At 35.9% G+C, this 15,658-nt stretch overlaps 1 protein-coding gene across 5 annotated transcripts in view; it reads right to left on the bottom strand.

Annotated features, from left to right (window-relative positions):
* Nucleotides 1-15,658, bottom strand: part of TTN (titin) — a 274,456-nt gene that overhangs the window by 145,777 nt on the left and 113,021 nt on the right. For 2 of the 5 annotated variants that reach the window (XM_044242429.1, XM_044242428.1), the window contains 27 exons: nucleotides 15,526-15,609; nucleotides 15,046-15,129; nucleotides 12,906-12,989; nucleotides 12,601-12,681; nucleotides 12,377-12,457; nucleotides 12,125-12,211; nucleotides 11,746-11,847; nucleotides 11,225-11,347; nucleotides 9,291-9,371; nucleotides 9,020-9,097; nucleotides 8,710-8,787; nucleotides 8,468-8,551; nucleotides 8,132-8,215; nucleotides 7,820-7,903; nucleotides 6,991-7,071; nucleotides 6,484-6,699; nucleotides 4,868-4,945; nucleotides 4,590-4,664; nucleotides 4,285-4,377; nucleotides 3,447-3,524; nucleotides 3,093-3,251; nucleotides 2,795-2,878; nucleotides 2,550-2,627; nucleotides 1,991-2,074; nucleotides 1,658-1,741; nucleotides 1,374-1,448; nucleotides 867-1,163 (listed from right to left, as the gene is read on the bottom strand). The exons of the other annotated variants lie outside the window; for them this stretch is intronic. In XM_044242429.1, the coding sequence (XP_044098364.1) occupies nucleotides 867-1,163; nucleotides 1,374-1,448; nucleotides 1,658-1,741; nucleotides 1,991-2,074; nucleotides 2,550-2,627; nucleotides 2,795-2,878; nucleotides 3,093-3,251; nucleotides 3,447-3,524; nucleotides 4,285-4,377; nucleotides 4,590-4,664; nucleotides 4,868-4,945; nucleotides 6,484-6,699; nucleotides 6,991-7,071; nucleotides 7,820-7,903; nucleotides 8,132-8,215; nucleotides 8,468-8,551; nucleotides 8,710-8,787; nucleotides 9,020-9,097; nucleotides 9,291-9,371; nucleotides 11,225-11,347; nucleotides 11,746-11,847; nucleotides 12,125-12,211; nucleotides 12,377-12,457; nucleotides 12,601-12,681; nucleotides 12,906-12,989; nucleotides 15,046-15,129; nucleotides 15,526-15,609 (2,697 nt within the window). The remainder of the gene's footprint in view (nucleotides 1-866; nucleotides 1,164-1,373; nucleotides 1,449-1,657; nucleotides 1,742-1,990; nucleotides 2,075-2,549; nucleotides 2,628-2,794; nucleotides 2,879-3,092; nucleotides 3,252-3,446; nucleotides 3,525-4,284; nucleotides 4,378-4,589; nucleotides 4,665-4,867; nucleotides 4,946-6,483; nucleotides 6,700-6,990; nucleotides 7,072-7,819; nucleotides 7,904-8,131; nucleotides 8,216-8,467; nucleotides 8,552-8,709; nucleotides 8,788-9,019; nucleotides 9,098-9,290; nucleotides 9,372-11,224; nucleotides 11,348-11,745; nucleotides 11,848-12,124; nucleotides 12,212-12,376; nucleotides 12,458-12,600; nucleotides 12,682-12,905; nucleotides 12,990-15,045; nucleotides 15,130-15,525; nucleotides 15,610-15,658) is intronic. 5 annotated transcript variants of the gene reach the window in all.

Raw genomic sequence — 15,658 nt, forward strand, 5'->3', positions numbered from 1 at the left:
TATATGTATGTATCAGAAGGCATAAGCTATTACTCAGTGTTTTGATAAACACTCCCATCATTTTTTCTTTTCATCCTGGTGTTATAAAAGCACTTCATATAAATAGTTGAAGGATGAAATTTAGGAAAATTTATTCATTATATTTTTCAGGTATCTTTTTTGTGAAGATAATTTAGCTCTGCAGAATAGCTATATGAAAATTATGAAGTTTACTAAAATGACAGGTCACTAGGTAGAATTCTGTGGCAATTTGGGGGATAATACTTCCTTTTATCTTTGTTCTTGAATACTGCTTTGCATCCAATGAAAAGTGGGTATCAGTGTTCCTGAACATTTTAAGAAAAATGTGACTGTCTGTTTTATAAATATAACTTTTCCTAAACCCCAGTTCCACCATAATTGTTCTGATGAAGCTATGGATGAAGAATGCATATTCACTTTGGGAAGGTATACCTTTAGGTGGTGGAGGTTCCACTTTTTTAGGAGCAGGAACAGGGACTTTCTTCTGAGGTACAGGTTTCTTTGGCACTTCAGGCACTTAAAAACATTCATTTTAAGATATTAAAAATCACATGCACAGTACTATATATATAACAAAAAGACAAGTGAAGATAAGACCACAAACAAATAAATAACAGTTCATATTATGAAATTTGAAGACACCCAAATCATTTTCAAGAGACAGACACATGTGACAGACACAATAATAAAGGCACACATGTCTGGAATGCTTTCTCAGATTTAGTAGATAGACAACATAAAGAGTGAAGTATTACACAGATAAAACTGGAGATGAATAAAAAAAGATGGAAAGGCAGAATTCAACACAAAAGAGACCTTGATGACTCCAAGAAGAGTTGCTATACCTCGTGCAGGTACTGGCACCTTAGGTTTAATTTCTGGAAGAACTTCCTCTTCTTCGGGTTGGACTTCTTCCTCAGGTATAAATTCTTCCTCCTCAGGAGGAACTTCTTCTTCCTCCGGAGGAACTTCTTCTTCCTCCGGAGCAACTTCTTCTTCCTCCGGAGCAACTTCTTCCTCAGGAGGAACTTCTTCTTCCTCAGGGTAAACTTCCTCTTCAGGGAAAACTTCCTCTTCAAATGGAACTTCTTCTTCCCGAAGTAGAGCTACAGGAACTGGAACTGGCTCTTGTTTCTTTGGCACTTTAAAGATATTTATTCAATTGTACAAGTGTCACTTTTATGTACACTATTCATGACAATGGCACAACATGAAAAGCAAGCATTCTGTGATCATAGAGGCATCAACTGTCCTCAGATTCAAGGTCATGAAGCATTAATTGTAATTAGCAAGGCTGAATAAGACCAGTTAGTTTCCCTTTCTGCCTTGGTTCTGGTTAGAGATTAATGTACCTTTGGGTGGTGGAGCTTTTTTCGAAATAGGTGTTGGCTTTTCTTCTGGGATGATCTTCTTGGGTACCTCTGGCACTTTAAAAATATTATTGATCTTTAAATATGTGTTCTTTTATATGTCTTAGAGCAATACATATGAAAATAATCACTAAATATTTACCAAATCACTAAATATTTATATAATAAGGCCAATTTTTAAACTTGTAATGTTATGGGGGGATTTGCATGTGAATATATAAAAATGAAAGCCCCCCCCCATGTACATGAATGATGAAATGATGTACCTTTTACAGGTGGAGCCTCCACCTTCTTAGGAACAGGAACTGGCACCTTCTTCTCAGGCACAGGCTTCTTGGGCACTTCTGGCACTTTAAAGAAATTTTTTAGAAAAAAATGTTACACAATGTAAAATTCTGAGGTTAAGCATAGTCTCAAAAAGATGAAGATATAGTAATAAAAGTATGACAAAGATATTTCAAGGAGGTTTTTATCTTAAAATCTTTCTTTTTTTCCATAAAGTGATATTAAAGAGCATTCCCAAAGAGCACGGAATTGAACCAGTTAATTTTTACTTGTATGCAAATGTGAATTAAAAAAGTGTTGGCGAGTTTATGTACCTTTGGCAGGTGGAGCTTCCACCTTTTTAGGAACTGGTACTGGTACTTTCTCCTCTGGTACTGGCTTCTTGGGCACTTCAGGAACTTTAAAGATATCAAGTAGGATTAGTGTCAAATTTTCCACCCATTGATAAGAATCCAGCAATTTTAGGACTTTACTGAAGCATCATACAATTTTACCCTTTAAGAGTGATAAGAATAATAACCACAAAACAAAGGCCAGGAGATGCACACAAATTTAAATAGAGAACACTGAGAAAACATAGACTGGTGATAGAGACAAGACACAATGCCTGGCAAATGGTGATTTTGCCCATTTTGGTATTATAATAAGAATTTTAAGAATGTTCTACTAAAGAGTAAAAGCCAAGCACTAAGCGTCAGCATGCTTTGATGGTAAAAATCAGAGATGAATACATGGTAAACTCTTCCTAGAACCAGTTGGGTGGTCCTTGTTTTGTTAATATTGGCATGGGGAAAGAATAGATAGGGGTTGTCAAGTTCTACTACATGAATAAATTATCACATTATCCCACTGATGGATTATAAAGAGATGTACCTTTAGCTGGTGGAGGCTTCTCTTTTTTAGGAATGGGTACAGGAACTTTCTCCTCTGGCTTCTTAGGAATCTCAGGCACTTTAAAGATATTGTTTATTGGTAAGTTCTAACTATTGGTAACAACACATGTATAAAGCACAATTAACACGTCTAACAACAGAGAGCAACACACAAGGTTGTGAACTCAGAAGATAGTGAATGATTTCTATGCATATTAAGGCCTACATTATGAATGGTGATTATACCTTTTGCTGGTGGGGCTTCCTTCTTTTTGGGAACAGGAACAGGTTTCTTCTCTTCTGGTACAGGTTTCTTGGGTATTTCGGGCACTTTAAAGATATTATTAAGAATTTTGGAAATGTTGCATACAAGATAGAAAATATGAAAGGCAATAGCAGAAATCATATTTCAGCATCAAAAGTGTGTGTTTCTAAAATAAGCAGAATTGGCCATTGGTACTAATAAACCCCAGAATCTGACTAAATTAGATACCCATATTCTAAAGATGTTGCTATGTATCTCTTTGCAGGAGATTTAATCTACCTTTGACTGGTATCACTGGTACGACTTCTTCTTCAGTTATGAGTTCCTCTTCTTCATGAAAGTACTCTTCTTCTTCTTCTTCAAAATACTCCTCTACTTGAGTTACAACTTCCTCTTCGAAGACCATCTCTTCTTGCTCTCGTCTTTTTGGTACTGGCACTTTAAAGAGATTATCTTTAGGTTTGACATTTACCGATGACTCAATGAAATTAAGACACAGTACGAACACAGCCATTTGTAACAGAAGAAAGAATAGGGTTTATCTTTCCCAGAGAAGAACTTCACACATAGAGCTGCACATGAATTTTACAGCAAAGTCGACAAACAACACTTAAAAAGAGTGGTATTAGGTACCTCTAACAGGTGCTGTTACTTCTTTTTTAGGAACAAGTACTTTTTCTTCTGTGACAACTCTCTTGGGCTTCACAGGCACTTGAAATTTAAGTATAAGGATATTTTATTGTCAGAAACAGGCCACACAGGCAGTGGTTGCTTTGTCAAAGTTTGAGCAGACAGAATAATTTTGCAAGTGCCTCTCATATGATAGATATACAACTGCTCATTCATAAAAAAATTTAATATGTTCCCTGAAAATGATTCTTAATCTCAATAGGATAAATATATGCAGATATATATAAATAAATTTGAAGTAACAGAACCCAAACGTGAAATGATGTTTAGTGTTCATGTATCTGTACTTGTAGGAAATATCCTTTACTGAAAGCTAAATTTCCTTCTGAATAAGTATACTTTCTGAAAGGGCAGAGAAGTTACTTCATAGTTAGAAAAAAAAATGATAAGGGTTTGTTTGTTTATTTTTTTGTAACCTTCAAAATAACTTCAGAATGCATAAACAGTTGTTGAACTGGGGTCAACATTGTTATATCATTACATGAATTTAGATAAGTCAGGAATGTACCAAATGGTCACCAGTTTTAAATTCAAGCATTCTATTTTATCTATATTGTAGCCATAGCTGTTGTGTAATAGGCTCTGGATATATTTCAAAAATAACTTTTTCTTTTGAAGGTAGCATTAACTTCTTGTCCTATGTTGACAGGTTTTTATGCCCCACAAATCCTAATGACTAACTTCAAAGACATATGTAACAACGAAACAAAGCAAACATAGCTACATTAATTTTAAAAGAGGTATTGTAAAAGACCACGATTTTGGAAGGAAATGATTATACCTTTAACAACTGGCTCAGCCACCTGCTCTTTTTCACGTTTGGTAATTGAAATGTGTATTTTTTCCTCAACAAGTTTCTTTGCTTCTTCAGGCACTTTAAAGATATTAATTATTGAAGAGCATTAAAACCAATCACACAAATACCATACACATAAAAATACACACAGAAAAAAACTCCCCATGAAATATAAGAATCAGGACCACAATACATTCAAGAAAAACAAAAAACAGCAGACAAGATAGAAAGACATGTTATAGAACATGAGTAACAAAGATGTTTCTCGTAGTTATCACTCTGCAATGTACCTTTGGGTGGTGGAGGTTTGAGTTTCTTGGTAATGGGCACTGGGACTTTTTCTTCAGGGACTACTTTCTTCAGCACTTTAAAATATCAAGATTAACAGATTTTAAAAACCTGAGCCATATGTCTCAAGAGTAATAAGAACAAAAAGTTAAGAAATACGATGTACAACACAACATCCCAAACACACAATTTGTGCGCTGCCACTTCAACATGTGTTTATAGTATGACAGACATGTAGGGACACGGGTCTCTCAGACTCATAATGTCTTGCTCACTCTACCTTTAGTTGGTGGGGCCTTTGGCTTTGTGGGAACTGGTTCTTCTTGGACAGGCTTTACTGGGAGAGGCTTCTTGGGTTCTTTAAAAAGAGGTATATAATGTCATACTTTGGAACATAATAACAAATTCTATTTCTTTATTTATCTTTTATTTACAGTGTAGCCATAGCCCCTAGAGGTGAGTGAGAATCACAGGTCCAAGTAGAATAAGGTCTAAAAGCCCTAAACAAGCTGACAGTACCCTTTCCTGCTGCCTTTTTGCTTCAATTAGGTCATTGTAATTCTCTCCTCAATATTAACAGTTTCATTTCACTTTGGGTAGAAAAAATCATGGTTAAAACTTCTTTCTATATAATATTGAGTTTTATTTATATATTTATTATGTTCAATTACCCAACATATAGTATATCATTAGGGTTTTTTTTTTGGCGGGGGGGGTGTCTTCCTTTCTCTATATGTTGTATTTATTTTTTTAAAGATTTTTATTTATTTATTTGACAGAGAGATAGAGAGCAAGCACAAGTAGGCAGAGCAGCAGGCAGAGGGAGACGGAGAGCAGGCTCTCCACTGAGTAGAAAGCCCGACACAGGGCTCAGTCCCAGGACCCTGGGATCATGACATGAGCCAAAGGCAGATGCTTAACTGACTGAGCCACCCAGGCACCCCATTTTATTTATTTATTTTTATTACTGTGTTCAATTGGCCAGTATATTTAGTTTTTGATGTGCTTTCAATGATTCATTATTGTGTATAACACCCAGTGCTCCAAGCAATACATGCCCTCCTTAATACCCATCGCCTGGTTATCTCATCCCCCAACCCCCTCCCCTCTGAAACCCTCAGTTTGTTTCCTGGAGTCCAGAGTCTCTCATGATTTGTCTCCCTCTCTGATTTCTTCCCATTCAGTTTTCCCTCCCTTACCCTATGGTCCTCTGTGTTATTCCTTGTATGTAATATTGGTTTTTAATGCTACCTATAAAATCACATAGAATGTTCTCAAAGTGAAGCTATGAAATGTCAGAAACTGGCTAAGTGAAATAACATTGCTTAATTTCAAAATTCCAGTAGGAACTTATTGACTAAATAAAGGAATTGTGTGGAGCCAAATTGTACACCTACAAATTTGATTATCATTAGACGGAACACAACTGCTCGGGTTAGCCTTCATGTTTGTCTTTACTTTGGAAGCAGTCTTTGTCAGGTTTTCAAGATGGGAACCTGGAGAGAGTGTATTTTTCTATCATGCTTGATAATAACAAACTTTAGAATAAGAGACATTCAGACATTCCATATATTGGAATGATCACAGGCACTTGCAGAGAAACTCGTCACCCTTTTGAGAAAGAAGAGCAAACTTTGTAAAGTTTGCTATTTTGTGTCTGAGCAAAAATGAGGGAGGAAATAGATAATTCCCAAAGTCTAACAGTAAGTCTAATGATAACCTTAAGATTTATAGAGGGTTGTTTTTTTCCTAGAAGTTATGTAAGAAAAAAAATTCTGAATTTGTCAAATGAAATAAAGTTCTTTGCAAATTTCTTTGGGCACCCAAATGTTTGTCCTGCTCTAATGGAATCTGCATGTATTTAAGGTGATGTCCAGTTTGCAGTCTTGCCCATACCTGTGACATACTCCTCACGCTCTTTATACTCTTCATAATGCTCAAACTTGCGTTCCTCATATTCTTCATATTGGTCATACTCTTCTGTTGGTTCATACTCCTCAAATTCTTTATAATCATACTCCTCATACTCGTCATACTCCTCTTCCCGTTCTACTGAAACGATTTCTTCTTCCCGGGTATAAGACCATTCCTTCTCTTCAGTTACGGTTACTTCTAGAATAATATTGACAATAGGCAGCTTTTTACTTGAAGCTCATTTAGGGGTGATGGTGACCATGAATGTTGATTTCATTCATATGTGATGGATTCATGCACTGGTTATGGGAGAACCTGAATGTCTTTTCCCGGTCAAGGTATGACAGAGCGTACATTTGCTATTTATGATTTCAAATGTTATATTTCCTGCCTTTAGTCAAAAATAAGCCAATAAATGGTGGGAAGTAGCAGGCAAAGGGCTATGTAGTTTCATGCTTCAGTGTAATACTTGGTGAAAGCAGAACATACCTTTCACGGGAGGAGCTTCTCTTTTTGGAACTTCAATGGATACCTTTTCTTCTTTAACAGCTCTTTTTCTGAATTCAGTGACTTTAAAAAGAGTAATTATTAAAAGTGAATTATGAGATCTTGAATATATACATGTTAAGAGATACTGTGTACCAACAATCCACAGACAAAGACAACCATCACCATGCTCATCATTCACACTTCTCATTTACATGGCAAGAAAAAGCAACAGACTTGGAAATAAACACTGTATAACATACAGAAGAATACTTTTTTCTAACCTGTTTAAGGCTTCAAAATATTGAATAAGTTTTTAGGAAGATCAAGTAGTATTTATAAGAGAGTTCAAAAAGACAACAAGACAGTAGCAACAGAGACTATCAAACAAGCATTGGACAGAAACTTTAGTCCCATAAACAGTGTCTTCATCTGAATTCTCAAGTAGTTTCAAGAAGCTCCACTGGCACAATGTAAAAAACTCAGAATTTAAAAAAATTTTAATTTTATCAAAGATTGCCACACAAAACAATCCTTTGGGCAGATGAGTTTAGTATACAGATAATAACATATTAGAAAACAAGTACATTTTAAGGGAAAGTACACATTTGGGGGAGCGTCACAATTTTGTGGAAAAGAAGAGAGAGTACTTTCTGGTATCTGAAATGTTGAGCTTTGGATTGATATGCTATTGCACATGCATATGACTTATTTTAAGTCATTTAAATTTAAGTTTGTCATTTAAATTTAAGTTATTTAAATTATTTTCAATTCCACTAGACTAGTTTCAATACCTACATGCTCATTTTGATTTTTGAAAAAGTTAGTATACCTTTTGCTGGTGGTTCCTCCTCTCTCTTAGGTCTGAGTTTTGGAATTTTTTCTTCTGGAACAGCTCTCTTGGGTTCCTCGGGCACTTTAAAGATAGATTTCACTTTAAGGATTTACCCCTCACTCAGACCACAAAGGCAGTTTTCTAATAGTAACCCAAACATAAAAGACTTGACATTTTCATTATTTGAAACATTAAAAAAAAAAACAACTATAACAACAACGACAACAACAACAAACACCCATAATGAGTGCATTTGGTAAAGAGAAGAGGGTAAGTACAATAGTCTGTGTATTGAAAGGTCACATGTACCTCTTGCTCTTGGAGGCTCCTCTTTTTTAGTTACAGCAACGTGTACTTTTTCTTCTTGGGTAATTTGCATGTGCCTCTCAGTCACTTGAAAGATAATTTTAGGATTAGGGAGTTAAGTTATTTTAAGTGTATTTGCGGGGGAGTGGTAATTGGCCAGAAAGGACTGTGATTTCAGACTACAGCAATTCACAAAATACACACAAATAAACTTCACAACAAGTAATACTCCACCCATAGATAAGGCAGTAGTACAACAAAGGTGTGACCCAATTACGGCAGTGAGAGGATGAAAGACAAGACCTGTTCCTGGTTTTTGTGATGGAGGATTTCATTTACCTTTGGTGGGAGGAGGTTCTTCTTTCTTAGCCACTTTTAGAGCAACCCTTTTTTCTGGAACTGGCTTCTTGGGCTCTTCTGGCACTTAAAAGATATCAAGCAACACGGTCAAGCATACAAGATGAAAAAACATTAAACAGAGAAACTATTTTATTGTTAACGTTTTAAAAATTTGAAGAATGGACCCCTTTAAGATGGAAAAAGACGGACATTGTTCAAGAATAAAGCAAAGCCCAGGATACCTGGTGGCACCTTTTCCTTTTTGGGAACTGCAGCAGGGACTTTCTTTTCTGGCACAGGTTTCTTAGGTGCTTCAGGAACTTTAGAAAGATTAAGTTGAAGAGTATTAGTTTGCATTACAGAAAAAGTGACATTTGGGGGCTTAGAATTCACCTTTTGAAAAGATCATACATACACACAAACATTAATGACTCTGTTCAGCAAAAATATCTATACATCAGGGCTGACAAAACTCAGGCAGCACACAAATGGAACACAATGATACAGCCACTGAGACAAAGGGTACTGTGTTTCTTTGAGGGGGGACTGTACCTTTAGCTGGTGGGGGTGCCTCTACTTTAGCAGGAATTTTCGGTTTCAGTACCATCTTCTTCTCATGCTTCTCAACCACTTGAAAAGATAATAAAACACATGTGTAGAAATGCCCAGATTTCTTTTCCATAAAAATGTAAGCAGTCTGTTTACTTAGCCATGATAATTATCAAGATAGGCAATACAAGTAGTAGACTGACTGTAAGAAAAGATAAATAATGGGACGAGCCAAACACAAATAGGGCTAAAATTAATTCAAGGGTTGATATACCTTCTGCTGGTTCGGCTTCCACTCTCTTAGAGATAAAGTGCATCTTTTCTTCCACAACGTACTCTTCTGGTTCTTCCATCACTTTAAAGATATCAGTTTTAAAGAAAAGTTGTAGTGTTTTTCATGTTTAATTTCAGCAGTGATTTATAACTTCAAAGAGTAATTACAATAATAAAAAGTTTAACACTTGCCAAATCCCCGACTGTTCCCATTTAAAACCTCCCAAAAATGCATTTTAATTGAAGTGTATGCCTTAATAAAGAATTTGGGAAATAAGTTTCAGTAATTTAATTTTCAAGTGTATCGTAAAGATAGTAATGCTTGTATTCACAGGAAGAAGAGGACAAGTACAAGACATAAAAACAGTCCTAGTGGCTCAATTAATAACAAGCATTTGAAGATAAGTTTCAAAAATAACAGAGCACTCTAGATTTGAAGGCTTCGGGGCAGGAACATACACTTGAGGAAACATAATGGATGATAAAAGAAGAAAAGACCTGTATTACATGTGAAAAACCTACTGAGGACTTGGAAATAAGCTTTTGTTTTTCCCCTAGTTTTGTGGGGGCAAGTACAGTAGAAGAGGCAGGTGTCTTCATATGGGTTTTGAGCCTATATGTATAAAGTTAACTATAGAATAGGAAGATCTAGATGTAGATATATCTCTTTATACTAGAAGTAAACTTAACAGGCTACCCACTTTTTCCCTAGATCAAGATTTAATGAAAACAAATAGTATTATAGAATGTCTCTCTTTTCAGCTATAAGACCGAAAGAGATTTATAGTAGATACTGTTAAAAATTGAAGTCAGATTCATGCAATGGGAACTTTCCCTGTGTACATGTTATGTTTGGTTTCCCAAACATATCTAGAAGGGATGGGGCCCTTTTTGATCTATCAGATTCCTGACTTATGCTCAACACCTTGGCCCTTCCCAGGAAGAACAACAGAACCAGTGGGCCTTCTCTTGGAGTTGTGTCCCATCCTGCTCTATTTCAAGCCATTTCATTAAGAGAGCACATCAGGATTTCACAAGGAATTTTCTTCTACATGGAGAAGTGGGGCACCTTTTATTAGTCAGAAATGCACTCAAGGGCATCTACATATAGAATTCTATTCTTTTTTTTTTTTTTTAAGGAAGAGAGTTAATTTGTTATAGAACTTACCGATTTTTCTTTGAAGCAGAGCTACATTAGAACTTTCTTAGGAAAGTTCTTTCAGATAAATAGCTTTAGTCAGAGTACTGGACTTTAGGGGTAAACCTAATGGTATCTTAATTCATTGCAAAGGACTGAAATAAAGTTCATTGTTCAATCCTTAAGAAACTGCAGAGAACTAGCATTATAGTTATAGGTATAGGAATGTCTAAACAACAAACAAATTCAATCAAAGATATTACATAATTGTTTTTCCATACATGAATTAGAAGAAAGACCTATGTGTTCAGTGCTTCACTCTCAAATGGCCTTGACTTCTGGAATGTAATAAGGTAGTACAATTTCTTCTTCATTTAAAAACTGTGAGCCAGGACGCATTAGTGAGTTGTGCTGTAAAAACTACTTTCTCTTACCCATGTTTTAGACATTAGACTACCAGGTGATGTTCATGCTGGCCCACCATGCTAAAACCAAGTGCTGTCCACTAAAAGGATAAATGTAGATGGAAACACCTGCGCCATTAATTACACGTAAACATAAGGCCTCCCCCCCCCCGCCTCCCACATAGCAAGTAAGAGATGATAGACAAACAATACATTGGATTTTTACTCTAAGTAATGTTCCCGAATCTTGTGTTTTGATCAAAAGATACATCAAATGAGGCTCTTGGATATTCACTGAACTTGCGTCCACTTTCATTAATCTGATAAACAATCTGTGCATGAAAACAGCTCATCAAGACTCCAGATCATCTCTAGCTCATTGGCATTGTTTACCTTCATATTCTGTAACCTCCACTTCCTCTTCCTCTCTTTCCTCTTCTCTATAAACCGAAACGGATACTCTTTCTTCTTCTTCTGAATAACTCCACTCCTCCTCTGTGGATATTTCAAAAAATACTATTTAATTTAAATTCAGGCCCCCGGAAAGACTGGTAATAGCCATGTGTTCCCTACAGCTGAATAGTGGTTCTTATAACTGCTGAATAGGACTTCCTCATCACATGGAAGAGAGAGCTGATTTAAGATTAAGATAAGGGAACTGTACAGCCCAAGACTGAGAAGAATATTCAAATCATGTCCAAATGTGGCCATGTTGACAATGATCACATTTTCAGCATCCTGTTCACTGTCTTGAAATGATTTAAGACAATTGCAGACACAAAAGACTCAGTCTCAGAAGGCTATGGCCAGTAGATACTGATAAGGACAATTAACAAGGTAAACAGTCACATCTGGAAAGAAAGACTTCGAGGAAACATGCACACCCATTTCTTCCCTCACTTCTGATTATATACCTTCGTGTCGCATGACTTCCACTGTTTGAGGAACTGCAACAGATAGTCTTTCTTCGGCAGCGAATCTTTTTTCTTCTACCACAGTTTTCTTAGAAATTTCAGCTTTAAAAAAGCATTAAGTTGAAGTGTAAAGGTCAAGAATCTTAAAAATCCTATTTCCCTAAGAGTTTGGGGAAGAAATGTACGGTACGCCACTCTCGCTAACAAAATGGGAAAACGAGTCACGCAACAAACATCACGAGGATACACACACACACACACACACACACACGCACATATTCTATCAGAAGAGAGATGGAGGGTCACACAAGAAGACACTGGATAGAACAAGAATTCACAGGCAACAAGATTTTTGTCAGAGGTCTGAGACAAATCCTACCTCGGGGAGGAGGAGCTTTCTTAGCGACAGGAACTGGTACAGAAACTTTCTCTTCAGGGACAGGTTTCTTTCGTAGAACTGGCATTTAGAAACATGAACTTTTAGAACTTCAGAGTTATCTCACTGAAGCCCAACCCCAAACACAGATATACACCCACAATGTATTCATATCACAAAGCCAACAAAACCACCATTTGCCTTCTTACATGATATCATATAAAGATGGTTCTTGGAAAGAGAGAGAGACAATACCTTTTGGTGGTGGAGCTTCTTCCTCTTTTTGAGGAACAGGTCTTCTTTCTTCAGGAACTTTCTTCTTTGGTATTTCTGGCACTTAAAGATAGCATTTGATTTTAAGATTCTCAGAAAGGCAAAATAAAAGAGCAACACAGAATCGGCATGCCCATTAAAGAAGGCATGCAATTAAAGAAGCTTGAAGGAAAGACAAGGTTATTTATGAAGATGGAATTAAGTACCTGCTGGTGGTGGAGATTCCTCTCTTTGAGTAACAATGGTTATTTTTTCTTCTGTGACAACCCTCTTCTGTACTTCAGGAACTTGAAAAGACATTAGTTTTTAGAAATGACTGTATTTTCCAAAGTAGCTAATTTACAGCTATTTTTTAAAAAAGCAGGCACGTGAACAGACACTTCTATTGAATTATTACTCACGCCATAAAACACTCGTTTTCAATTAAACTAACTCAACAGAGTGTTAAACACAAAAATGTTTTGTACTCAAGATATAAAAATAGGGTTCTTTAGCAAGCAAGGCACTATACCTTTAGCTGGTGGAGCTTCCTTTTTCTTTGCAACAGGAACAGGTATCTTTTCTTCAGGAACAGGTTTCTTTGGCACTTCTGGAACTTAAAGTTTTTAAAACAGAACATTAGTTCAACATATACCACTTTTATGAATGGATGTAGGCACGTACACCAATCTTTAGTAGTTCATTAATGCCATAGGGTTTCTATGCATTGACAAAATAATGCAGAAAATTAAACTATGATGTTAAAAAGGTCACAATGTAATAAATGTCACGAGTAATGTTATAGAGACATTTAGGAAATTAAAAATGAGTCACATAAACAAAAAGATATGTATAAAATTCATTTGTTATATATTGGTATGCTTTTGATAAAAACAAATTAGTCAGTGACTACACAAACGATATAGATTGTAGATATAGAATGCAGCAAAGTCTTGTTAGGCTTTTTATCAAGAAACAGAATCCATAATAAAAATGGATTTAATTTATCTAGGACTAGTTAGAATATTTGTATCTATAGGATACCATTTTGTTCCATTTCTCTTCTGATTTTGTTTGGTTTTGGTGCAACTATAGTTTATTTGCAACTCAGGAAACACTCATGATAGAGTAGGCTTAATCTGATAGCCATGTGTCAGTGACTTTTGGGGAGTTCTGTTTATGACATTTTGTGAGTATACACATATATGCTTTTCTCTAAGAGACTCCATAGTTTTCAACAGGATCTCTGACCCAAATAGGTTTACAATGACTTCGTTTCTCCATTCTAAGTGTTAATGATGTGGAATTTTTAAACTGGCAGATGCATTTTAAAAGCACGCATTGCTGGCAATAATTGTTTTCATCTTAAATAAGATAGTTTTTGTGAACTCCTGCACCTCTATGCTTGCATTTGTAATATTCTAATGTAATTATACAGACATATACATTTGCATCTGTATTTATTTTTTATACATGGGTGTTTATACATATATATTTTTTACTATGCATATTTATTTTTACTGGTAGGTGAGACATGCCTCTGTATCTCCCTCTGCAGTGATCAAGGGCTTTGGTATTAGTACTGGTTTTAACAATATGACCTTTTAATCTATATGATACCATTTTGTTCCATTATTTTCACATAACCATATTTTAATGACTAGATAATCAGAAAGCATATTTTGATGATTAGATAATCAGGAATCATTTTTTTTAAGTAAGACCCAGAATTCTGAAAGTCAAGAATTTGAGAAAGAGAGAAACAGATTTGTTTTGGGAAGAAAATGGAAAATGGGAAGTCAGGCACAATGGTATCTATAGGATACCACTATTTAAAATGTGTGATTTCAGTAAGCCTGGTTTTTCTAAATCGGATGATACTGAATTCTTACTGAATCTCTCTGTATCAGACCAGACGTATGCAGTTTGTAGCCTCGCCACATCCATAAAATAGTGTCTCTAACATCACCAACCCCCTCCCCCCAAAAAAGAACAAACCAAATTCAAAAACCAAAATAAAGGAATTAGCACACTGAATCCAAACATATGCATATGAAAGGTCCCCTGACTAGTTAATCAGAGAACTGCAACACTTATGGTAAATATTGACATTCAGTTAATGTCAGGAAACATGGTCAAAGTAAATGTCAAAAATCAATGTTTCCAACTAGTCTAGACTTGCTGCTCTTGTCTTTTCAGAAGAGTGGAGTTACCAGAAGCATTATATACATCTTTATCTCGTTAACATTCAGTTCTGTCAGACACTTTCCAGTTGTGACTCTGTAACTCATCATAACTCACGGAGGTGTTTTTTATTAAGAAAAATCTCAAAGATGAGGGGTAAAAGAGTCTTTCTAGAAAGATGCCTGTAGAAAATGAGTTTCACAAAGATTTCTTCTTTCTCTATCAGAGGAAAGATAGTAAAAATTTAATATAGCATTTTGACACAGTTGCTTCTTTTAAGAACACTTTCTGGTTGTGTCTTTGAAATTGTTCAGTGTCATAAATAATGTATGTCAAGAGTATAGCCTTGGAAGGTAACCAACAAATGAAAACACCAGGGGCATCTAAAAGACAGAACAGTAAGATAGCATAGTACACTATGAAGCCCATATAAAGCAGAACACTGGCATTTGGGGCAAAGGGCTGCCCCCTGATCAGTTCTGGTGTACCTTTTGGGGGAGCGGCAGGTTCCTTTTTGGGTACAGGAACAGGTTTTTTCTCCTCAGGCACAGGTTTCTTGGGAACTTCAGGAACTTTAAAGATAACATTGTGGAAACAATGTTGAGAGTTCTAGTGTCCTTCTGAGACATTAAGATTACACTAAAGCATCAATCCTCAGTAAGAGCGTAAGAATTTAGGCAGTCATTAAACATGCTCTACTTGTGGCAGACGTGTATGCAAAATAAATCGATACCACAGAGACACTACATACATTTCATGAAACAAACACTCAGTTATTATGGTCTTGTACTTGTACATCATTAGCTTTGGTACTTGTACAACACAGTACCAAAGCTAATGAGATCAACATACAGAGAAAACACCACAAATCATTTACAGATGCTATTTCATTCATACACAGATCCCACAGAAAAAAAGATACAAAAAGACAGACACCAACAACTTTTTTTTCAAAAATATTATTCTACCTTTGGCTGGTGGAGGCTCCACCTTTTTAGGAATGGGAACAGCAACCTCTTCTTCTGGGACTCGTTTCTTAGGTGGCTCGGGGACTTTAAAAAAAATGCCATTTTTGAGAAATTGTATGGTTTTACAACAAGG

Source organism: Neovison vison, chromosome 3, assembly GCF_020171115.1.
Source record: "Neovison vison isolate M4711 chromosome 3, ASM_NN_V1, whole genome shotgun sequence".
NCBI classification, from domain to species: domain Eukaryota; kingdom Metazoa; phylum Chordata; class Mammalia; order Carnivora; family Mustelidae; genus Neogale; species Neogale vison.